A 24,022-nucleotide genomic window follows, 5' to 3' on the forward strand; every position below is an offset into this window, starting at 1 on the left:
CAGATGGTTAAGGATCGTCCCTGCTGCTGGAAGACAGGGCCTTGGCTGCCAGAAACCATTTGCATTGTGCTGTGTCAGGAGCTTCACAAAAGCACACAATAATGCATGTAATGAGTCTCCAGAATCACATTTGTGAGGCCTGGAGAACGTTTCTTTTTCCCAATATGAATTACTGAGTCATCCTGTTCATGTGAGACAGACTGAATTCTCTTCCCAAAGAGCTCCTTTGAATCACTATTACCACCAGATAACAGATGTTGCTCTCCAGGAAAGTTTTTCATACAAGCTCTTATAATCATGGGGATTATTTCAACTTGACCTTATAACTACAACAGAAAAGCAAGATGAACTGGGGGATCTCACAGGGCTGTGTGCTGCAGTACTTTGCATACCTAAGTAACTAGGCCTTGAACAACATGGCTACTCAAAACACTGCACAAAGAATAACAGAAACATCCATAGTCTTAGAAGGTAAATACTACTAATTCCCAGCTTATATAGGGGAAGAAACAAGCCCTGAAGTGTTTAATGGACTTGTCTGATGTCACACAGCAAATATGTAACAATTCAGCAATAAGTGATGGAATGTTCAAAAGCATCTCTCTTTGAATCTTAGAGCCTGTGGATATACAATAAAACTCAAGTTAAATATTTTGAAAATAGGACTAAAAGTATAAATTGGAAGCTTTTAGTAAAGTGCTTTAAAATGCCCATCTTCTGTCAACCACTTCTGTTTTAAACCACAAAACATTTCCTCTCTAATCACTTGCTCAAAGTGAACCTTACCACGCACCTTAAAAGAGACATTGGAAATGCTGCAATACTTTCTGAATTTCAGCCTTTCCTAACAATGCATATTTCTGGTCAAGCAACAGTAACTTTCCTTCTGCATGCCTTTGTTGTGTTACTGAATTGCAGTTTTGGATGATAAAGCACATTTTCACCATTCTTTTTTCAAAAATGCCAGTAACTGACAATTTAAAATCAGACATTTACATTGCAACTATTCCTGCGCCTTCTGGGGCCACTTTAACTAAGTTCATGCAATTAAATTATTCTCTAATGCTCTGAATACACATGTACCATGATTTTACACTAGAGTTTTGGAGTTACATCACCAGATGCCAGAAGCAACAGAGCTATGCTTACTCACACCAGTGGACAGTCAGGCCCAAGTAATGAAATAACAGCCTTGATTCCAAACAGTGGTAACAAAATACAAAACCATAAGGCTTTGGTTTGATAAAAATGAATTAGTAAATTTTTCATCTGATGGTCTCATTAATCACTACAGTCACAAATTAAAACTCACAGTATTCCTGTGAGATATAGATCCAGAGAGATACTGTTCATTAAAAAAACCTACAAACCAACCAACCAACCAACCAACCAAAAAAGTAATCTATGCCAAATCCGGTAGATGATGTCTACCAGATAGAATAATCCATCAGGTCAGGAGAACTGACCTCCAGCAGCAAAGGCCACAGTTCAGACTGAGATGTCCAGTGCAGTGATAGCACTAATCCTGTTATCAATAGTGATTTGCTTTGTCATACACTATGTTTAGAAACTATTGTTCACTCAATGATTATTCACCTTCATTTATTTTTTTGCCTTCTGTTTCTCAAGGGATGAGGAGTTTGGGCTCCTGAATGTTTTTATACATTCTTGCACTTATCCAGCCTGTCTCAGTCTCTCCAGGAGGGACTTCTCTTTTGCCATCCTGACATGCCTCTTCTTGTTTTTCAGCCTGTGCCATACTTTCCCATCCAGGTCTGAAGCCTGACTTTTTGTCAGTAGATCAGTTTGTGCTGTTAATTATTCCTCTTCTTTCCTATGTATTCAAAAGCACAAGATAAAGATAACAATCTGAATTCACCACTCCAGCATCAGACATGGCACTAAAAGGGCCCAGCTGCTGAACAGCACTTTGTGTCACTGGGCAAACACTGTATCTCAGGCTCTAATGTCTCTACCCAAGCCCTGCTCCCTGGCTCACCACCCCAAACCCTGCATGCCAGCTTCACCAAGATGCTCCAGGAACCCCATCTCTTCCCGGCCTGCTCCCTGGAGCTCTCTGCTGCTTGGTTCACTGCACTCCTGGTACAAGCACCACTAAACCCCCTTGGTTCCACCCAGCCCTACAGCTCTCCTTCATTCCTCCCTGCCCTTTGCCTCCTGACTTCTCAGACATGGGAAGCTGCTGTACAATTAGAATTGCCAATCTCCTGCATCTCTCCTCAGAGCCACAGATATTGCCCTAATTATTGGCAGTTGTACTGTGAGCAATTCACAGTGCAGGCTTATTCCCTTCTCCTCCTTGCAGCTTCCCTCTCTCTGTCCCACTGTCTGGAAGTAAGTGCTATTCTCTGCATAATACAGCCATGGAGCATTTTCAAGAGAAAGAGAGATGGTGAAGCAGATAGACAGGAAAAAGGTGGACAGAGGGATAAAGACTGAGGCTTGTTACCCACCATCTTCTCCACAAAGGTTCACCTCTGAATTTCTCATTTGAAATCCTACTTTACTAATTAATATGCCTTATCTAAATGTCATCATATTATTTTTCTGTCAAAAGACACCACCAAGAATAATACAAAACTATCATTTTGTGGTTCTGCTTCCCAGATTACTATAAATAGTGAAATCATACGGAATTGAGATAAACATTAGATAACAATAAATTTTCTTTGCGCTTACTGATTTTTTTCCCCTACAGTGTAAGCATTTAATATTATTCATATCTTAAACTGCTTGAAAGTGATATCCAGCACACAGATGTCAAAAAACAGTAACAATTTTTAGAAAGAGGAGACAGGTCTACTTTCTGAACAAACATATTTTCTCAACAGCCTGATGAAAAGATCATTTTCATCTCAGACTTTGAATTCTCTTCTCTCTCACATATACACATCCAGACTCATTGCTGTGCTCCAGTAGTTTTGATAATGCAAAGCTATCATAAACACATCTGAACACATAGCAACATCTAAAATTCAGTAACTGGAATTTACCACATTAAATTAAGTGCCCCAATAAATTTTTCTACTGGGGAAAAGTGTGAGCCAAAGTTACACTCTGTATGTATTTGCAGTAAGCACAAAATAGAGTGAAATAAATATATGCTTTATACTGGTATATATATGCCCTGCCCATCAGCACAGGTGAGATTGTCAGGATGTGAAGCAGATGTGTAGGTGAACATACACTAAGCAGCAAACAGTAATTCTGACTAGACAGTTAATAATTTGAACTTTGATATATTGGCAATTCTACAGAAAAACAATCCAACCACCTCAGCAATTGTCCCTCTCTCCCAGGAAGCCATCACACGAACAAGAAACTGTGCCAGAGTAATTCTAAGGGGGGTCATTTAAAACAACAACAAAAACCAAATGAAACCATCCCAAACCAATCACTTCAGTCACATATGCCATAACCCAGACTATACGTAAATACCTCATAGAAACTTCTGAGATCATTGGGAATGTCTAAATAGATTATTTTTGCCTCATTTCTCATGTATTATCTAGGTGCCCTCCCATGCAAAAAACCAAAATCTGGGCCCATTCTGCAAGGGAATGACCACTGCCAGCTCACACTACTGATCCCAGTGCCAGAAAAAATGTTTGCAGTCTGGAGGATCTATTTTGTCATTGTCCATAGATGAGCAAAGAGTTACCTATGAGCCTGCAAGTGGCAATTCAATAGACAACATTTAAAAACAACAGGAGTTCAACATCTTCAGCATCCTATGGGACAGGACTCCTTTCTGGATTTTCAGTTTCCAGCTGATGTGGCCTAATATATACATACAGCACAACGAAGAGTATTCAGAACTTCCCATTTGCCTGAGAGGCAACCACGCTTCATGCTCTGAAATCTTCATTACAACACTCTGTGGGTTTCTTAGTTATAATTAATTCTTCTGAAAATATTTGAGGGATGAGTGGATGTATATGGTGATTGCAGCGGTGAGAGAGGCTGTGGGGTTCATAATTACAAAGAGAATAAAATCCTGCCCTCCTGTATATGCAGCGCTACTAAGATTTCCTTGTTCACATTAGGCAAAACCTCTCTAATTTCAAGGTCAGCTACATGTGTTACAACAACAACAAAATAAAGTAATTATGCTCAGTGTTTTGAATAAATCCAGACAGGACAGTTAATAAAATAGAAAAATCCTCACTTACCTCAGTAGTTGTAAGCTGTTATTTCATACTGTGTAAACTTTCCCTCCCTGCTAACTAAACAGAAGTTCTGCAATCTTGATGCTAGAATAGCTCTCAAATACATACTGCAGAATACCAAAAAAGAGAAAGCCTATGTTGTCCTTACTAGCAGGCATCTCTCCAGGGATGATTGGTCATTACCCTGGCAACCCTCACAAATGGCAAATGACGTAAAGAGAATGGGAAAAAAAGCCACTGAGAGCAGAAAGCACTATATGCATTATAGATAGTTCTGGGAATCCATGCTCACATATGCATTAAATGGCTTCAGAGGAGCACAGGGACCTTCCATTTTGCAGAACTGCCTGCTGAGGTGAATAAGAAACTTTCTAATTTTTTTCTTAATCAAAGCATTGGGAGCATCTCTAAGTTTTTAATTGAAGCAAATTGGGGGTTGGTTATTTTAATAATTCAGACACTGGGTTTATTCTCTTTTTTATTTTCCAATTCTGTTAAAATTTCCCATTAAAAGAGCTCACAGTCATATTCAGACAAGAGCGGATGTATTTTTCATTATTCCTTTTCACCTTATTTGTTGCTACATAAAGTTACCTATTATTATATTTAATCACATTGTCTCATACCCTCATTTTTCCCTAACAATTCATTTGCACAAATTGTACAAGAGTTCTCATGTTTATGTTATTAAACACATTAGCAGTTGTATTTAGTGTTACTGATAATTATGCCTAAAGAAGATGTGGCTCTAGCCAAACTCTAGCGGACAAAATAAAAAGCATTTTGCTATTTTTGCACAGAATGATCACAGTGAATTTGACCACACTACGATCTGTCTGTCACAGAGTGAAATAAATTTGGGTGTGGTTAATTCTTCCACTATCAGACAGAAAAAAGCACAAGTAAGATAAAGGAAATCGGCTTTGAGATTCTTTAGCACCACTCCACGATTCAGTAAAACGGAACGAATTCTGGGTACAAAACCCAAGAAAAGCATCTTCCACCCCTGCTTGCATATGTTACCAATTACAATCCAGGCATCCTTTTCCTCACTCTTCTTTAGACCTCAGGATTTCCGGATTCCTAAATGCACAAAAAACAACTTTCAAAGAGCACATTGGAGAGCATTAGCACTCAGATAATTTTATAACCTAAAGGAAAGGGCACCATTCCCTGAAATAACTGAAGAAGTGAGGTGGCTGCTCTAACCACTTAGCTATTTATTATGTAAAAGTTGGATGGAAATGGCTCTACCATGACAACTGAGTTTTCTGTTGAACTGATTAAAACACATCAGATGTATTTGAACTCTGCTCCACTCCAAACCTGAAATGAAATGGAAGTAACCAGCAGCTTCCACTAGGGTATTTCTGTACCTGGCTGCCGAAATTCAATTAGTTACAGCTTTTTGGAGTAAAAGTTGGCAGTCTTTGAAATTCAGATTTTTATTATTTTCCAAATCTACTGCTCCATTGCAATCAGGAGGATGGTGTTACACTTGTATCATGACAATTTTCCAAAAAGCCTGAATGAGCCATTGGAAATGACTGAGTTTTATGACCAAAGAAGTAATGATATTCCATAATGCTCCATTAGGTGTACTTTATTTATTTGCTGAAGACAACTCATTTTTAATTATTTAAACTCTGGCAACATCATACTAGCAAATGTTCTGCTGGGTTATAATTGACAAATATCTTGGTCTAGCAAAGTGAAATCTTGGTATAACATTACCTCTGATAATATATTACTTTCCTGACAGGAGGATGAGTACTACTTTGTGTTTAGAAACCATAGAAAGCAAAGTTTAGCAATTTGTATATGGCCAATGCGAGCTCCATGTTCCCATAAATCTCTGTGATGGTCCAAATGGTCCAAACCTAAGCTTCTCACTTTTTTTTACAATTACTCTTTGCAGAAATTTAGATCCAACTAAAAATTTTCCACCAACCTTCCGCTCATCACCAAAACTAAACAAAACCCTTACCGTTGGTGTTCCCAAAGTTGCTTTCGTAGCAACAAATGTGGTCTGCCATGGAAATATTCTCTAGGAAATGCTAGTAGATGTAAAACCAAAAAGTACTGAAATATACAAAAACTTTGTGTGTTTTTGCAATACAGATTGCACAGAGATTTCTGTGTTTTGTGGTCTTAACAAAACCTTCATATTTGTATATTATACCCCGGCCTGTCAACTTGCCTTTGTCTGAGCATGTGAGATTGACTCATGAATGTTCTGGGCAGCACAACAGGGACAAATCCAATCACTGAGTGGGGAGAAGGGGAAGACACTGGTGCAGAGCTGCAGTCAGGAAAAAAGTTTTTAATGGAGTCTTAGGAAGAGGCACAAGAAAAAAAAGGGTTGCCAATCCTTAAAGGATCCTTTCTACACACTGGTATAATTTGTCAACACATTATCAAATTAAATTAAAAATTCATCAGTATGTTAAAAAAGGCTGGAGACAGGAATCATTCAGTAAGTAAATTATTACTGATTTTAAGTGATTCATCCCAGAAAAGGATCAGCTCACTCAAGTGAGTGGGAATAAAAAGTCTTCAGCATTTTTCTGGCTCAAGCATTAAATGCTTGTGAAATGTATCCTGTTGCAGAATCCATTCACCTAAACACGCCTGTAGTGACCTGGTGTAAAGGACAATCACATCTTCTCCATACTTTCCAAATTCTGTCTTTTCTCTTAGGTGTGTCTATTTCAATTTGGTTTTTAGCTGGAAAAAAATGAGCTCAGGTTTTAGCAGGCCTGATGCCTTTCATGCCACAGAGTTACAGAAAAAATCCCAAACCTATCAGAACATACTATCTCTCCAAAGGCCCTTACACTGTCACGTCACGTAAACATCAAAAGGGAGAATGATCATTTTTGTTTCCCAGGCTATGGATATGATTGTGAACAATACCCTGTTGAGTAAGGACAATATATTCTTTTTTCTTCTCTTTCCTTCTAGTGGACAGACATGTCCCTCGCCAGATGATGTCAAACCCATTATTAGTGTCCTTGCACTTCTTCATTAGCAATATTGCAGCAAGACCAGCTGATGTCAAGGGTGTTCATGCTGAAAGATAACATTCCTTAGGAGGAGAAATTACAGCCTTTTAGCATTCTCTGGCTTTCCCACAATTTAGCTTTATCTGGGAACATTATTACAGTGAAATTCAGTGAGATAAACTAAGGAATAGAAAGTACTAACATTCAGAAAATGCAAACATCTGAACAGGAGCACACTGCTGTAAAGTAGTATCCTTTACTACTCCATCTCAGTCAAATTCATAGATACAGTCTGCATTTTAACACAGATGCCTCCAAACCCAGGATTTCATCCTCTCACTCCATATTTGTTCCCATTCCTGCATTTGCCATCCAGCACCTTAGCAACTCAGACTCACCTCTGCTGACCCTATAAACCCTGTGCTAAAATACTCCAGTGGGTGACAACCACTGTAATGGGGAATACCTGCAGTCTCTGCTGACTCACTCTCAGGGCTGCTGGTTCAGATTGACCATCAGCCACCCCGCCAACCACACCACAGTCCTGGGAGGTGCTGCAGCCTTGGGATCCCCACAGCTTGGACTACAACTCGTAGTAAGCAACAGATCTGAGGTGCCCAGGACTGGCTCTCCCTGTGCTGGCACTGGCAAGCACGAAAGTGCTCATACACACAAAGAGAAACCATGTCTGCAGCTTTGATTAGGGCAGATCTAAACAAGCCATAGAAAATAAGAAGTTTCTGGGAAATACAGCTTAAAAGGCCTGGCTTTCTCCAGTTGTGTTTCCTGTTTAGATTCTTTCATGTGTCTCAAAAAAGGAAAAATTTCTGATCAAAGCTTTTACTAGGATAAAGATACTCATGCAGTGTGTGTTCTACGTGGATGAACTGTTGCCAGCTAATATAATACATCTTATGCTGAAACCTTATAATCTGTGGAAGTAATCAAAAAGGTAGCATGAGCCCAGTTTCCTAAAAACACTGATTTAAAGATACCTAAGACTTGCTTACCTCTGTTCTCCCTACTGTAAGCATCCCACAGTGCTAGACAGTTTTCTATCTCTATTTTTCTTGATTGCTCAAAGAAATCAAGTATGGTTCAAGCAATTAATAAATACAAAATACCAAGTTTTTCATGGAGTGGTGCTCTTATATGCTGTTTATGCCCTGTGAGAAAGAACATCCTTGACCACCCTCCTAGACAGGATTCTCTATGCCACACCAAATTCTCATATACTGGAGTAAATAATGAAGACTACCCACACATGTAAGCTGACATATCAGGACTCAAGAAAAATCCATCAGCAGCAGTTCTGATCAGGTTCTTCACTGTACCACATCTTTTCCTGATAACACTTGGAAACACTCATTCCTCTCAATTTCACTTGCAAGGAAGATGTCTTGGGCCTGATGCACACAATTTTGCTGTACTGAAATAAAAGACTGTGTCAGTGTGGTGAGAGAGAAGAATCAGTCTCTAAGATAACCACATAAGCAGAAGAAAAAGGGATTACAAATGTGGATGTGATACAGAAGTTAGAATTCTTACACTAGTTATAAAAGATGCCATGAACTTACCTGTTAAAGCAGTTTCAAATAATCATCAAATAATAAACATCAAATAATGCAAAGATCTTATATATACCATCCCAATACTTTTTAAAATGGAGCATATTTATACAGATGTGTGCTCATGCTGTAACTCAACAGCTGACACTTTTGAACAGCTCTAGCATGACTACCCCACAACACAGTTCTTTTGTGAATAAATATTCAGATAAAGCACTGCAATCCTAAGCTTCCCTCTATAAATTGGTAATTCCTCAATAGAAACAAACCATTTTCTCATCAGACTTCTAGCTGCAATGCAATTGCATTTCTCTACATGCTCATTTTGGATGACAAAGTACTTACTTGTCACAGTAATGACCTGAATTAATTCAGGAAAGCAACTATCTCTTTTCAAACATGCCCATCCAGCAGATACACTGTTGTTTTTCCTCCCTACTGTTTAATAATCAAGTTTATGACTATATAGATATAGATATATATATATATATTTGGCGATAAAGTAATACATAAATTTAAACCCCCCAAGCAAATACTTTGGTTTTGAAGGTCAGCAGAAATAATGCTGCTCTCACTTGCATTCCAAACCCTGCAGCACTATGTGGATTGCCAGGGTCTCTGCCCCTGCGTTGCCTGTGCCCTCTCCTGGTGGCAGAGCAAACGTCACACAGGACACGTGGTTACATCAAAACCTTCCCTGCACAACAAACGTTTCCTGATGCCAAGTGAAACAGCTTTTCACATTAAACCAGACCAAGATTCCAAGACTGACAGCATTCCAAAAAGGTGACACAAAACGTGCCACTAGGCCTATAAGATCAGTGTTGAGCACACCCTTACAGCTCTAACCAAGATCAGTGCTCTGTGCTACCTGCTCAGCTTTTATAACCAAATTCCCAATGTCACACTGGGAAGCACAGGGGATCAATGCCCTCATTAATGGCAAGGCTCAGCTGACACAATGATCTTCTGTTTGTCAAGCTAAGCTGGTTCCCAGCTGTAAGGAGCTTTGTTTCTGCAGATGAGAGGTACTGAGCCAGGTCAGGGTTGGCCCAGCTGCCAAGCAAATAAGCCCTGCAAGGATCCAAAGTGACTACAGACCAAGCACTAAGCCTGAAACAGTGAGTTCTGCCAGATCTGAGCCAAGTGAGACATATGTGCACAAGAGACTCATTTGAGAAGGGCAATACAGGCACACTTCAATTCTGGCCAGGGCCAGCTCAGCCCAGAAGACCAATTACCTCAGAACCAGCTCCAGGCAAGTATTGCTGTACATTGCTGATCAAATCTAGCTCTGTGATTCCTTACTCTGCCTGATCTAAACAATGAAAGGGTCTGGAGGCCTCTAATTCGGTTTCACAGGAACCACTTACAGTACAGAACTACAAAGTAGTTCTATTATTACATGGGTTTTTCCCCCTATTCTCCAGCATATCCTAGTCACTATTATTCCAGCCAGTCAGATGGAATCTCAGCATGCTCTCTGAAATCTAGTAAGGCCATCCACTGGCGATGGAAAGTTGACTGTGTATTAATGGCAAGCACCATCATCTCTTCCTTCAATCATGTTCTACAATAAGAGTGAGTCACAGGCCTTTTGCAGACGGACTAGTTAAACACACCAGCTCCAAAAGAAGATTCTGGAACATAAAACCTCAGGACTGCCTTGCTGGAGTCACAGAGGGATTTCAGACACTTCTCCTTTCCTCAGCATTTTCAATTGCTAAGACCAAACAGCAGTACTCATCCAGGTTTAAGATGTCTGTGTTTAGTACATTTTATATGAAATAGTTCAGTGCTTGGACTGCAGTCTGAGATAAGAACCTAAAATTCTTTGTGACAATGATGAGGCCCCTTAGTGAGGCTCAGCATTTAATTTCTGTTCTTGCTCATTTTCTGCAGAAGGAGAATGATAGCACATTTATACTCAGCATCCCTGTGAGGAAAGGAAATATTTAAATTAAATAAAGCACCCGAGTACTTTAGCAAAGAAAGTGGAAAGCTGAGAGGTCACACAAAGTTCTTGAGTGAATGAGTATTAATGATTATTTTGCTTTTTCATCTACAGATGCTTTCTTAGGTCACATAAACCTAAGAAATTCAAGACCTCATCTGAAAATAGGAAAAACAGAACCTTTAAGATGCATTTTGCAATCAAGGAACAAGGAGGAACCCAGACATCACGAATAAGCCATTGTCACAGCCAGTCTGCTGGCAATGCAGTCTGGGAGACTGGCTGGCAGTTGTATGGCACAGCTCAAAAGCAACAGGCCATCAGCCACCCCATGGGGAAGTGCAGCTTGTTGAGAAGCAAAAACTCATTCTGTTCAGTTTGGGCTTGACATATACATTACTTTCTACATTGCTTTATGTTCAAAAAAGTGAATGCACTTGCTTGAAACAACGAAGTCTTAAAAATCTCAAAGCAATAATTAGGAAACTTCCGTTTCTCCAGATTATCACTGATGGAATTAATTTTTGCTTATGAGTAAGCACCATCATTTGATGTCTCGGTTCATGCCTCACTTTTAAATGATTCTTCTCTTTATTCCTGTGGACAATTTATGCCAGTGTTTGCCTCTAGAGTTACTATATGCAATGTCACACGCAGTAAATCAGTATGTGATATTCCCATGAAAAGCACATGGTTTGTGTTACACCTGCATCACAACTCCTGCCAAGATATTACAGCCACTCGTACCAATATGGAAACCTAGATAAAATACATTAATTGTTTCTATCTACTCTGATTTTATAATTCTTGCTTCTGATGAAACTAAGCAAATGTTATTAAAAAAACCCCAAATGTTTGGGTTCATTATGGAAAGTGGTAGCAAGATTATAGATTTCACCTGCTCTTATGCAAACATAGGATGATGTGCAGTTCACTGAAATAATCTGAAATCTGCAAATCCTTAAGTCAGGCTGAACTCTGCTGAAAACAGATGCCTCAAGTCCATTCTTCTTGTGCATCAAACAGTGTAGGGTCATCCACCTGCTCCAAAGCAAAGTCACTGCAAAACCTTGTCAAACCACAGCAGTGATGCTCTGCACACTTTCCACTGATATAAACACCAGGAACAGTACAAGGAAGACAAAAGTAGGACCTAGAGAGTTGTCAGTCTATATTTCCTTCCCCTTATACTCCAGGTTTCTTGTGAAGTGCATGGATTTGGCTTTGTTTCTGGATGGTTATCAAATCCTGAGGCTTCTAGATACCAACATGATTTCCAGGGCATGTTGTTGTGTTGAAGAAATATTGAAGAAAACGAAGCAGCAGAATGCTGTGTTGGTTTCTGTCTTACAGATCAGCCAAAAGCAGCTGTTTTGCAGAGAGCAGGATCCGGCTTAAAGTGTCACTTATCACACGAATACAACGAATCATCCCTGCAAAATAAAGTACAAGAAGGAGATAAATGAAGAACCTCTGGCATGGTAATTCCAAATTTTCTGAACCGCTTTTGCCATCTGCAATTAATTTCTCCTCCTCAAAGAACTCTGCCTTGAGTATTAGTGCCACATACTGGAAATCAGGATAACATACTGACTTGAAAATATTTCATAACACAAAATGAAGGTGCACTGACTTTATGATGTATTGTTAATGAAACAGCAGGATTTATCTTTCTAATGCTAGCACCTATATGTTGTAGTTGTATTGTACTATAACTCATAAAAAGAATTTCTTAATTGCATGATAAAATTATGAAGTTTGCTCCTTAAAGAAACAGAGACTCAGATTGTGTGTCAAATTAAGTTCTTTGCCCTTGAGAGTTAGTAAATCAAATCACCTCCTTGTACTGTCGTAATTGCGCTTAAAAAAACCCACTCAAGTGGTTGTCCCTTGGAACTGCTGGATTTTACTACTTTTCCTATGTTTTGACACTCTCCCCCTAAAAGGGGGATTGCTGTTCACCAGCCCAATGTTAACTGCAGCATCTTGGGAGCGGCAGTACAAACACAAAATCTAAGGTGCTTTCCCCCTTCACCAGCATAAAGTTTGCTGGGATTTGTAGTGATTAATTCGATTCTCAACAGCTTTACAAAGCTTATTTATTCAGCTTCCAGAACAAAACTACTGGGTACACCAAATGTCAGTTTTATCTCTCTTTTTACCTCCCTGATAAAATTCAGTGTAAGTAGGGAGGTATAACAGAAGCTTAAGTCACAACTTAGGAAAAAACCTCAGAGTTCTGTAGGAAGTTCTGAACTCCCTATACAAATAAGATAAAGGGAGCTCACACCAGTAGTTTTTGTTTTATGGTGAAAATACAAGAAACACTTCTTTTTATAATTTATAGTCCTATAATTAGGTGCTACTAAGATTGCTCATTACGCTATCCAAAACTTCATAGTCAAATGTAAATGTAATAAATAAAATATTCTATTAAGCATGCTAAATCTAATCACTTGAAGATCCTTGCTGCAGTATTACAAAAATAAGCTACATATCTTACGTAAACTTTAAAAGCTCACACAGCTTTCCATTCCCTCCAAAAAACCCCACCTCATATAAAAATTAAAAAAGGTCCACCCCAGGAACACTTGCCCTTTAAGCCAATTCCCCTGTTCTCCCGTTAAAATTTTAGTCTTCTCTAATGCTAACTACTGGTTACTGCCTGAGGTCTTTCTTTTGTTTTAATTCCTACAGCTTTATAGGTACCCATCTCTGGCTGTTCTGGCTGAACACCAGGTTTGGCTGAGCACTCCAACACCAAACAAGGTGATGTGAAATCCTAACTACAAGTTCAGCTGTAAAACTGGCAGCTGAACTGCCCAGCTCTGCAGACACACCAGCCTCGGCGACCAAGGGCTCTGCCCCAAGCAAGAAAGGAGCAACACGAGGCAGGGATATCAAGATAGGCTTCAAAAGCTTTTTATTCTCAGTGGTAGAGTCCAACAGAACAGTGGCAGCAGCAGGGGAATCACAGAATCAGTTAGGTTGGCAAAGATCTCTTGAGATCATCGAGTCCAACCTGTGCCTGGCAGTTTGAGACGATATCCTCTTGTCCAGTCGCTGGTTGCCCGGGAGCAGAGCCTGACCCCACCCGGTTACAGCCTCCTCTCAGCTAGGACTCGGGGAGGGCCCGGTTGCAGCAGCTCCCTTCCACAGTCCCGATGCTCTGGAGTCATCCCAGTCCGCATGTGGCAGCAAGTTCACCCTGCGAGCCCTCAGGATTCACAGGCCGCCTCTCCCCGCTCCAGCAAACCCAGCAGCCTTCCCTGTGTCCACTTCTGGGCTCCTCACTACAAGAGGACATGGAGCTCCTGCAACCGGTCCAGCGGAGGACAACGAGAATGATTAAGGGACTGGAGCATTTCATGAGGAAAGGCTGAAGGAGCAGAGCTTGTTCAGCCTCGGGAAGAGGTGACCTCGGTAATGTGTACACATGTCTGCAGGGAGGTGTCAGAGACCCTTCTCGGTGGTGCCGAGCAATAGAACAAGAGGCAACAGGCAGAAACTGATGCACAAGAAGTTCCACCTGAACATGAGAAAGAACTTTCCTGTGCAGTGACCGCGCACTGGAACAGATTGCCCAGAGAAGATGTGGAGTCGCCCTTACTGGAGATACCCCAGAACCGTGGGGACGCAATCCTGTGCCACGTGCTCTGGGACGGCCCTGCTGGAGCTGGGAAGTAGAACCAGATGATCCACTGTGGTCCCTTCCAATCTAGCCCATTCTGTGATTCCTCTCACGAATTAACGGAAAGTCGCTTTAGGTTCAAAGATTTAAAAAAAAGACCAACAAACTTTTCTGAGGGGAAAAAAAATCACATTTCTAAATGACTTCTTTTTCTTAAATGTATAATGCATTTAGAGTGGGAAATTTTGTAATGTCAGTTAGTTCTATGCTTTCTTCAGCAAGACTTGCATAGGCTGTGACATTCAGAAATTATGTGGCCTTCCTAAAGTGATATTCATTGAATGTTTTCATCTTTTATATGTATGTGAGCAAGAGTTTGGGAGGACTGCATTACTCACAAGAAATGAGCAATATATGAGTTATAGATCACACCAAACGATCATCAATAAAAGCTCTGTAGATCACACTGCCATACATTATGCATATGCTACATGTTTCACAGCAGAAAAAAATGGAAATTAGAGACTGTGGTACGGGTTTACTTCTCATATTCTTAGATTATAAAGTTAATTCCTTCCTTTGTATGAGGAGGCGGCAGCGGGCCTTGTTTATGTCCTTCGCGGCCCCGAGGTGCCTCCTCCGGGGAGCGGTCGCACCGCGGCCTTGGGCAGGATCAGCAATACCGGAGTACGGAGAAGGTCCCCGCACTTCGGGAGCCGGGTGTGGTTCGCTCGAGCCCCTCTGCGCAACCCCGTGACCACCGTTCGTGTCGGACAGGTTCTCTTTAGGATGTGCAGAGATCCGCGGGGATCGGGCCCGCAGGGATGGGCGTTTCGTACTCTGGCCCTTTCCCTCACATGGTCGCTGTTTTCAGTCTCACCTTGCTTATCCTCATCCCTCCCGGGGGCTATGGGCTCGCCTGGCTTCGTGTAACTGTTAAATGAGAACTTTTTGAAAGCTTTCTCTTGCGATCCGTTTAGCTGCAACTACGTTTTTTCTCTACTGCTAAAATTCTCCTTCTTACTCCAAACGGAGGGATTGCAGTGCCCCGGTTAAAGTCTGTCTGCAGTTTTCCCATAACCCTCTGGTAGCTGGAGTTCTGAATAGAGAAGTTTCTCCTTGCCTTGTAAAAGATCCCTTGGTTTCCTTTTCTTCCTTTGCCTGTAAAGCAGGCAGTGGGCAGGGAAAAGTCAGGATTGCAGAAGAGTGTAATAACCATTTATCTTGATTAACAATCTTTTCAGATGAAGTTGGGGCTCTGGTTTTTGACATTGGCTCGTACACAGTGAGAGCAGGCTATGCAGGCGAGGACTGCCCAAAGGTGAGAATCTGTGCCTCCATGGAAATTCACCATGAATTTATGCCCTAAGTCTTAGAAAGTTACAACCCTTCCTAATACATTGGGGTTGGTTCTGTCTGTATTGTATAAAGAAGCCTCTGAATTTATGAGAAAAACACCAACTTCCCAAACATTATTAATCCTCATATACTGCTTGCCTCTTGCCTTGCAGGTTGATTTTCCAACAGCCATTGGTGTGGTGCTAGAAAGGGACAATGGCAGCACTCTGATGGAGATAGATGGTGACAAGGGCAAACAAGGGGGCCCGACTTACTACATAGACACCAATGCCCTGAGAGTTCCAAGAGAGAATATGGAAGCCATTTCACCTTTAAAAAATGGAATGAGTATGGTGCTTTGTCTTTTTCTACCTAGCTTTAAAATAGCATTGCCAGGCTGCAGGAAGTCATAGTCGTGTTGATAGATGCTATGTACAGCAACAGAGGCTGTAAGAACAGATTACTGGTTTATAAATTGCATGGAAATGTGGTTGGTTTTCACTGCTGGTGGACTTTCAGTGTAATTCTTGAAGTCATGGTAGTTGTGGAGGAAGAGGATTCTGCAGAGCTGTTAGAGGAAGTATATGTCTGCTGAGGACAGCGTTTGACTGAAGAGCTCTGTGCAAAAAAATAAATTGGAAAGCCTTTATGTGTTTATGAAATGAAACAAAACTTAGATGTAACTAATCTCTTTGTGTCAATGTTGTTACAGTTGAAGACTGGGATAGTTTCCAGGCAATTTTGGATCACACTTACAAGATGCATATTAAATCTGAAGCAAGTTTGCATCCTGTCCTTATGTCTGAAGCACCAGTGAGTAAAAGCAGCTGTGCATTTTGATAAGTCTTTTTGCTGACTGCAAACATTGGTCCTGGATAAGTCTGAGAATGGCCTGTAGGTGACAAGTGTTAAAACTTAGCTACAGAAGTGACAAGTTCAAAATACTTGGCCAGGTTCTGGAAAATGTCTAAAAAACCTCAATTTGAAGTAGTTGGTATGAGTTTTATCAGGAAGTATTTACAATATGCTGTTGTTTTTCACTTACTGAAAAAAAGACAAAAGTTAAAAAAAGAAATTTTACTTCCTAGAATAAAAAGAAAAAGATGGTTGGATGCCTTATATATTAAGTTACACTTAATAAAATGCCATCAAAAAATTGTGCTTCCTTCAGCCTTACAACTAATATAACGTGACGCAGAATAATATTTATAATGGAGAAGTTTTAATTTTTCTGTCTTTGTTTCTGTAAGTGGTCCTATAAGGCAGCTGAAGTGGATAAATACAAATTTATGGGAAAATCTGGACAAGGTGTCTGTCATTTAATAATGCTCATCATTTGAAGGGCAGATCTTGAAGTCAGAGTAGAAAAGGTAGACATGCCATACACAAGTGATGCCTTTCCTTAATAAAATCTTATGAAAAGGATTTTCTTGAATTTCATTATTCCCTTGTGTTGAATCACAGCTTGTGGAGTGTGGATGAATTTGCAATGGCTGTTTCATGTTTGATGGCTCAGTGGGTGTCTGAATAGAGACATTCCCATTGACATTCTCCTTACAAACCTCATCTTACTTTGTTGTATTGGCTTGGAAAAAACTTCACATTTTCAGTAATGTGTTGGATATTTCAGATATATCCTGGCTTAATCACAGCTACAGTAGCACTGTAGAAAGATGCTTTGGAAACTGGAAAGTCTGGATTTATTTTTCTTCCCACTGGGCAAGTTCCTTCATGTATCTTCCCCCTTGTAAAAGGCAGGGTGCTTGCTTTAGAGAGTTCTTTGGGAACCCGACACTGGAAGAGCTGTAGAAGTGTAAAGAAATCTATTGCAACAGGAAAGGTGTGCAGCATTTTTGTGTGATCAATAAGCATTGATGTATTGTTGTATAAATGGAATAAAAAGTGTTCTAAAGAAGTAAATTACTTGAAAGCTGTCTCTGTGGAATTTTGGTATGATTGAAAACTGTGGCTGCAATTTTTCCAATCACTTCTTTATTGTGTGTTAGCAATCTATTAGTGTGCAAACAGAGCTTCCTTTTGGTCACTTACTTGTGGTTTGGATTTATTATTTTTTAGTGGAATACCAGAGCAAAGCGTGAAAAACTGACGGAATTGATGTTTGAACACTACAACATCCCGGCTTTTTTCTTGTGTAAAACTGCTGTTCTGACAGCGTATCCTTTGAAATGTTACACTGCATGGTTTTATTTTCCTCCCCCAGGAAATGATGGTAAACTTTCTCCAGGCAATTCCGAGTATAACGGCATGTCAACTTTCTTCAAATTGACTTCTTCCATAGACATCCAGGGAGGAAGTCAACAAATTCAGCTTCTGAACTTTAAGACATTAGAGCTCATTTTTGAAGTTCTCCCAATCTGACTGTCCTTGGGGCCCAAGTCTTTTTATATTATTATTACTCTTTTATTATTATTACTATTTTTTTTCATTGGATACTATGGATAAGAATATTACAGACCTAAAATGGTGGTGTCCACACTACTAAATACAGTAATTAGAGCTGGAAGTTTTCATAGCCTTAAGAAGAATATTTGTTATTATTTTAAACTAATAATAACATGTTTTCAGCTTCAGAGTCTAAATGAGTTGGATATACTTAGAGCTTGCTGCATAGTAGTGATGTGAATTTTCACATTCCAAAGCTTGAGTTAGTTCACAGATGGAAGTTAAATGCTGCTCTCTCTATGAGGTTGTGCACTTCACAGAAAGATGGTACATACTGGAAAATGACAAATCCTTTCTTAGAGCCAAGGAATAATGTATTGGGGTCCTCATCCCTAGTTAGGTTTTAATTGTAACATTTTTTTCTAAGTGGAAATTACAATATTTTCCTTAATCATTTTGACTAGTTTTGCTAATGGGAGATCTACAGGTCTCATCTTGGATAGTGGGGCAACACACACCACTGCTATTCCAGTGCATGATGGATATGTGCTTCAGCAAGGTATAAACTTTCATGGATAACTATATTGGAATATCAAGGCTGAGTTAGCTTGATTTCTGCTTGTACACTTTCATTACTGTTTTTACATCTGTGTGTCCCATTTAAAAGGAAAAAAAACCCTAATCGAGTTCACTGACAAATAGTTGGGAGAGTCTGTTCATGATTTGGATACTTTCCAGGTGAGTTGTTTCAGTTTTTATTTTGGATGCCTTCTTTGCCTTCTAGGTATTGTAAAATCACCACTTGCAGGAGATTTTATCACTATGCAGTGCCGGGAATTGTTTCAGGAAATGAACATAGAGATAATTCCTCCATATATGATTGCTTCAAAGGTGGGAAAGTAACTTTATTTAGTAAATGTTTTCTTGGGGAGAGGCTTAAATGTTTACCTGGTGATTGTGTACCCTACAATCTCAGGAGGCAGTTCGTGAGGGGTCACCAGCAAATTGGAAGAGAAAAGAGAAGTTGCCCCAGGTCACCAGGTCTTGGCACAATTACATGTGTAATGTAAGTAGGTCATTCTTCCCTCTTTCACCTCCCCTGAGTGTTCCATAAGTAAGTTTTGTTTGCAAGTATATCAGCGTTTTCTCTTGAAGAACTAGAAAATCTTTAAAAAGTTAGTACTAATTCTATAAATTTTATATAATTGAGGACTAAAATTCATATAAATTCATGTTAATTTTAACTCCACAGTGTGTCATTCAGGACTTTCAGGCTTCCGTCCTCCAAGTATCAGATTCAACCTATGATGAACAGTACGTTACTTTCTTCTTTCTTGTAAAATCAGTTACCAGTTGTGCGTGGGGAGCTCAGCCTGTTCACTGCTCTTGGCTGGTTTTGTTATGGAAAGAGGTTTTATCTAAACACTGTTTATTTATGAAAGTAGGAATACTGCATATATCCAGGATATAGTTTTTTGTTTAATACTCCAAGATGAGATCATAATAAATTTTATTTGAACTTGTAAATCTTATCAATCACAATATTCCCATTGGCACTGTAGTTTATAACGCTGCTTAGATAACTTGACACCCTGTTTAGAAAGCACTTTAATGTGTTGCTTTCTGCCTGATGCTCCAGGGTAGCAGCACAGATGCCAACAGTTCATTACGAGTTTCCCAATGGCTACAACTGTGACTTCGGTGCTGAGCGTCTGAAAATTCCTGAGGGATTGTTTGACCCTTCCAATGTAAAGGTAAAACCACTGTGATAGCTGTGATTGGAAGGCTTTACATGACTAGGTTATCACTTGGCTTCCTTTTGTATAATATTTTTAATTTCATGATTTGGATGCATTTGCACTGTGGGGTTCTCCTGGGGGTAGAATTTACCTGTCTTGAATTATGGCTGGGCAAGGGAATGATGAAATGTTCAAAATGGGTGGTGATTGGGAAAATAGGAGGGTTTTTTTTTCCTAACAAAATGCTTAGCTCCTTCTTCAGAATATTTGTAAATTCAACTCATTCAGGGCTTTTCTATGCCTTGCTCTTTTGAAGCAATGATGTGTAGATTCCTAATTTTCCCTGCAGGGTTTATCTGGTAACACGATGTTGGGTGTGAGCCACGTTGTCACAACAAGCGTTGGAATGTGTGATATAGACATCAGGCCGGTAAGTGTTAGTCAGCCAGGCAGTGTTTTAAAGCATAGATATTTTTGTGCTGATACATGTTTTTGGGACTAGAACAGCAACAGTGAAGACGTGGATTTTCTAGGATAATGGTAAATACATTAGAATAATTCTGTAAGTATTAAGTGTTTGTATATAGGGATATATACCATTAGTGTTTTGTCTTACAAAATGCTAAATCAGGATCTTTTACTGAGTGTTTCTACCCATATTTAAAGATCTGATGTACAGATTTTGTGGCTGGCACTGCATAATTTGGCTTGGACTGGCTTCAGATAAGCATTTATGTTTGTAACTTTGAATATCTTCTATGTTTAGAACATACATGGAATGTACATGATGGAGCCCTCTTTAACTAAAAACCCAAACTATGCTAAACCATGACAAATTTATAAAGAGTAGAAAGAGGAGAAGAAGCTTTAAAGGAAAACTTTATTTTTAAAAATAATGTTCTATCTTTCTCAGGTGTCAATTTTATACAGACTGCATGGGAGTTTTTTCAAAAATCTTTTTTCTGTTAACCAGTGTGTGGGAGGGCTTAGTGGGCTGGGCTGTGGTGTGTGTTCACCAACTGCAGCAGTAGCGAGATAGAAAACTGCTGCAGGGTTTTCTTTTGGGGTTGCATTCAGCTGTAAAAAAACCCAACAATTTGGATACAGGGGAGATGTGTAGGTTGAGGGTTCTTCATAGTAGAAATCGTTCTGTGAAATAATTTAGAATCATTAATCATATGGCTTCTGTCTTCCTTTTATAGTTAAATATTAAGCTGCCTTGCAATATTTTTAAGTGATTAAATATTTAACTGAATTGGGAGAGGTAATACTGTTGGCATCAAGAGATGTATTATTGCTGTTGACTATACATCCTTGTGCCACCCCTCTCTATTGTGAGAAAGAGCTGTTTTCAGAATGATTTCAGAATTAATGCTCTAGGTTGTTTTTTTCTCTTTAGGGTCTCTATGGCAGCGTGATTGTAGCAGGAGGAAACACTCTAATACAGAGTTTCACAGACAGATTGAACAGGGAGCTGTCTCAGAAAACCCCACCGGTAAAACAACTCTTTCCATTACTGCATTGAGTATTTACCCTTTCACTTTTCTGCCACATAAGTACTCAAGGATATCATTGCTTTGACTTTCTTAGGAACCTGACAGCTGAACAGGTTTCTTCAGGGTTAAGAAACCTCCCTCTCTAAAGAAAAGAAAGAATTCTTGGAAGAGTTTTTAGACAGAATAAATTCCAATATACCTTGGAATGAATATTTTACTGCTTCACTCTTGCTTTCATATTGTGATCCTAAGTTCTGTAATTTTCCTCAAGCAACAGCCAGTATTTCCTTTGATGGTCTCTCTTCTGAAGTGTTGCTGACTAACTTGAGGCACATTCAGTCATTCTGCCTGAGGTCACGTCATGGTGGCAGTTGTTTTTCCTTGATATGGCAGACAACTTAAATCACTAGGTTTTGTCTATGAGTAACATATTTACATATTTTTTAATGACTTGATGTCAAAGAAAGTATTGATACCTTGCATCTGAGAGTAGATATAATTACGATATTTCTTGAATTTTAGTATTCAAGCAAAAATGTTCTGCTTGTGACAACTCTGAAATGATGAATGTTAGGAGAAACTGAGAAATGTGTTCATTCACTGCTTATAATAGCTGAGGAGGAACCCGTTGAAATGCAAAGATTTTATTGCTACAAGGCATTTTGAAAGCAAAAGGAATGAATGGGTCCAAAAAAGGCTAGATAAAAGTTAGGTCTAGCAACATTAGTCATTTTAGTCCCAGTGCAGTGTTGGAGATGACAGTATACACTGTGATATTGCTCTCTACCTGCCCTATTCCTTGCCGTAACCATTTGCTGTTGGGAGACAAGGTAAAAGCCACATTTCCTGTTCCACTGTGGCTGATTTTGAATTCTAAATAGAGGGCAGATGAGCAGTAGTGCAGATGTACTAAAATGGACCTTTTTAAGCTGCATGTTGGTATAGACACCAGGTTCCTTCTGCTGCTTGCCCCTAAAGGTCACCAGCTTCCAGTTTGACGTTTGGTTTTGGCTCCTTTTCTGTGCAGAGCATGCGCCTGAAGTTGATAGCGAACAACACGACTGTGGAGCGGAGGTTCAGCTCGTGGATTGGGGGCTCCATTTTGGCTTCTTTGGTTAGTAGACCTGTGTTACTTTGTTGCTGTGCTGAACAGCACTGTCACCCAGACATCTGATTCCCCAGAAGTGTGCATTGCAGAGTTTGTGCTATGTAATCATCATCTTGGCTATCCTCATGGTAAGGTGAAGAGAATCTGTTTTAAAAAGAGGTATGAGCATTTCCAGTGACAACATATCCTTCCGTGTTCTCCCATTTTTAATGGCAAGGTGCAATCTTGAAATACATGCACTTTCTCTAGACTGTATCTAGTAGACCATGAAAGTAGCAAACCTGTTTCTGCATCATATTCCTGTGTGTAGGTCTACAAGTTTCTGAGTGCTGAAATGGTTTGTGGGGATTAATTGATCATCATGGGAAAGGGAGACTGAAATAAGCATTTGGTGCTGCACTTCCTGTCTTGAGTTTAATCCCTTAGCAATAAAAGTCAAGGAAGAGATAGTTAAGCAGGTCAAGTCCTATTACCTCATATAATGCAAGGACTTGCTTGTTCTCCCTCCTAGGAAAAGCTAATCATGTTTCAATTAACCTTCCTTTGTGTTCTGATATTTATTTTGTGTTGGTTTTGTTTCTTTTTTTTTGTAGGGTACTTTCCAACAGATGTGGATTTCTAAACAAGAATATGAAGAAGGAGGAAAACAGTGTGTAGAAAGAAAATGTCCTTAGACCTTTTTACTGTGAAAACTGCTGCCTGCTCGGTGCTCCTTCTGTTTTATAGCTTTAGCATACTCAGGAATGGGATGGACTGTTTTTTGTAGAAAGTTTATATTGGGTTTTTTTCATAATTCAAGTTCCATTTTAACAAACCTTAGAAATGTTGAGAGACCTAATTGGTACTATAATAGAAAAAGGATGTTTACGTCCCTTGTAAAGCAATAATTCATGTAACAAGCTTTTTATGATTTTGTATAAATGTCTATTTTTCTCTAGTATCTTTTCCTGGGAACAGCTTTACAGGTTAGCTAATAGATAGAGGCATAACCTTGCAAATGCCTGTGCTTATTTATTAAATATTTCTTGTCTAATTTCTTGTCTGCTTTCACATACTAGTCTTCCTTGCTGGTACTTTGGCCTTAAATTGCTCTTATTTTTCTCTTAAAAAATAAAATTTGGTCTTTTATATTTGAGCAACCTTGTGAGTACTTGCAGAGAAAGTTACTCTGCTGTTTTAAAAGTTGAAAGTTTGTATTCATTGATCTATTTTAGTGTAAACTTTTACTGTCTCACAGAAGTGTTACATTCCATGGAGTGAATGTTATATTAAGCACTGGTTTGCTAATTTTTTGTTACGGAGCAGTTTCATTTCAGTACGCAAGCAATGCTTTCCACCTGATGTCTAAGAATGTATTTAATGCCTTTGTGATGTAGGTGAGAAGCAAAACTTGTTCAAGACAGAGGAATTGAGACAAAGAATTGCCTCTCCAAGACTGGGAGCAGTCAGAAGCTTTCAGTGTGTGGCTTGACCCTGCTGCAGGGAGCTGTAGCTGAGGAGCAGCTGCTGTGTGCCCATGGCTGGTGTGGCTCCCTCTGTGCCTCCCAGCAGGGTCTGTAAGTGCCTGTGTTTGCAGGGGGAAGATGCAGT

The 24,022-nt window shown here is 39.6% G+C and overlaps 2 protein-coding genes and 1 long non-coding RNA gene across 3 annotated transcripts in view; 1 reads left to right on the plus strand and 2 right to left on the minus strand.

The window, feature by feature from the left end:
- Window positions 1-4,275, minus strand: part of GNB4 (G protein subunit beta 4) — a 56,477-nt gene extending 52,202 nt beyond the window's left edge. The window contains exon 1 of the mRNA XM_008644489.2: window positions 4,194-4,275. The gene's annotated coding sequence lies outside the window, so the exon portion shown is untranslated. The remainder of the gene's footprint in view (window positions 1-4,193) is intronic.
- A 7,010-nt stretch (window positions 4,276-11,285) lies between these two features.
- LOC108444865 lies at window positions 11,286-14,451 on the minus strand. The gene is made up of 2 exons (XR_001859574.1): window positions 13,740-14,451; window positions 11,286-12,150 (listed from the first exon to the last, which is right to left on the minus strand). It is a non-coding gene; the product is annotated as an uncharacterized LOC108444865 (long non-coding RNA).
- Window positions 14,452-14,859: 408 nt separating this feature from the next.
- ACTL6A (actin like 6A) lies at window positions 14,860-23,567 on the plus strand. Its single transcript, XM_008644492.2, has 15 exons — window positions 14,860-14,878; window positions 14,940-15,068; window positions 15,593-15,669; window positions 15,860-16,034; window positions 16,399-16,499; window positions 17,763-17,860; window positions 18,554-18,648; window positions 18,874-18,980; window positions 19,066-19,155; window positions 19,342-19,403; window positions 19,729-19,843; window positions 20,178-20,258; window positions 21,228-21,323; window positions 22,352-22,438; window positions 23,026-23,567. Exons 1-15 carry the CDS (start codon window positions 14,860-14,862, stop codon window positions 23,104-23,106), a joined length of 1,413 nt encoding a protein of 470 aa, XP_008642714.2. The 3' UTR covers window positions 23,107-23,567.
- Window positions 23,568-24,022: the final 455 nt, after the last annotated feature.

The sequence above is a fragment of the Corvus brachyrhynchos genome, unplaced genomic scaffold, assembly GCF_000691975.1.
Source record: "Corvus brachyrhynchos isolate BGI_N302 unplaced genomic scaffold, ASM69197v1 scaffold162, whole genome shotgun sequence".
In the NCBI taxonomy this organism is placed as follows: domain Eukaryota; kingdom Metazoa; phylum Chordata; class Aves; order Passeriformes; family Corvidae; genus Corvus; species Corvus brachyrhynchos.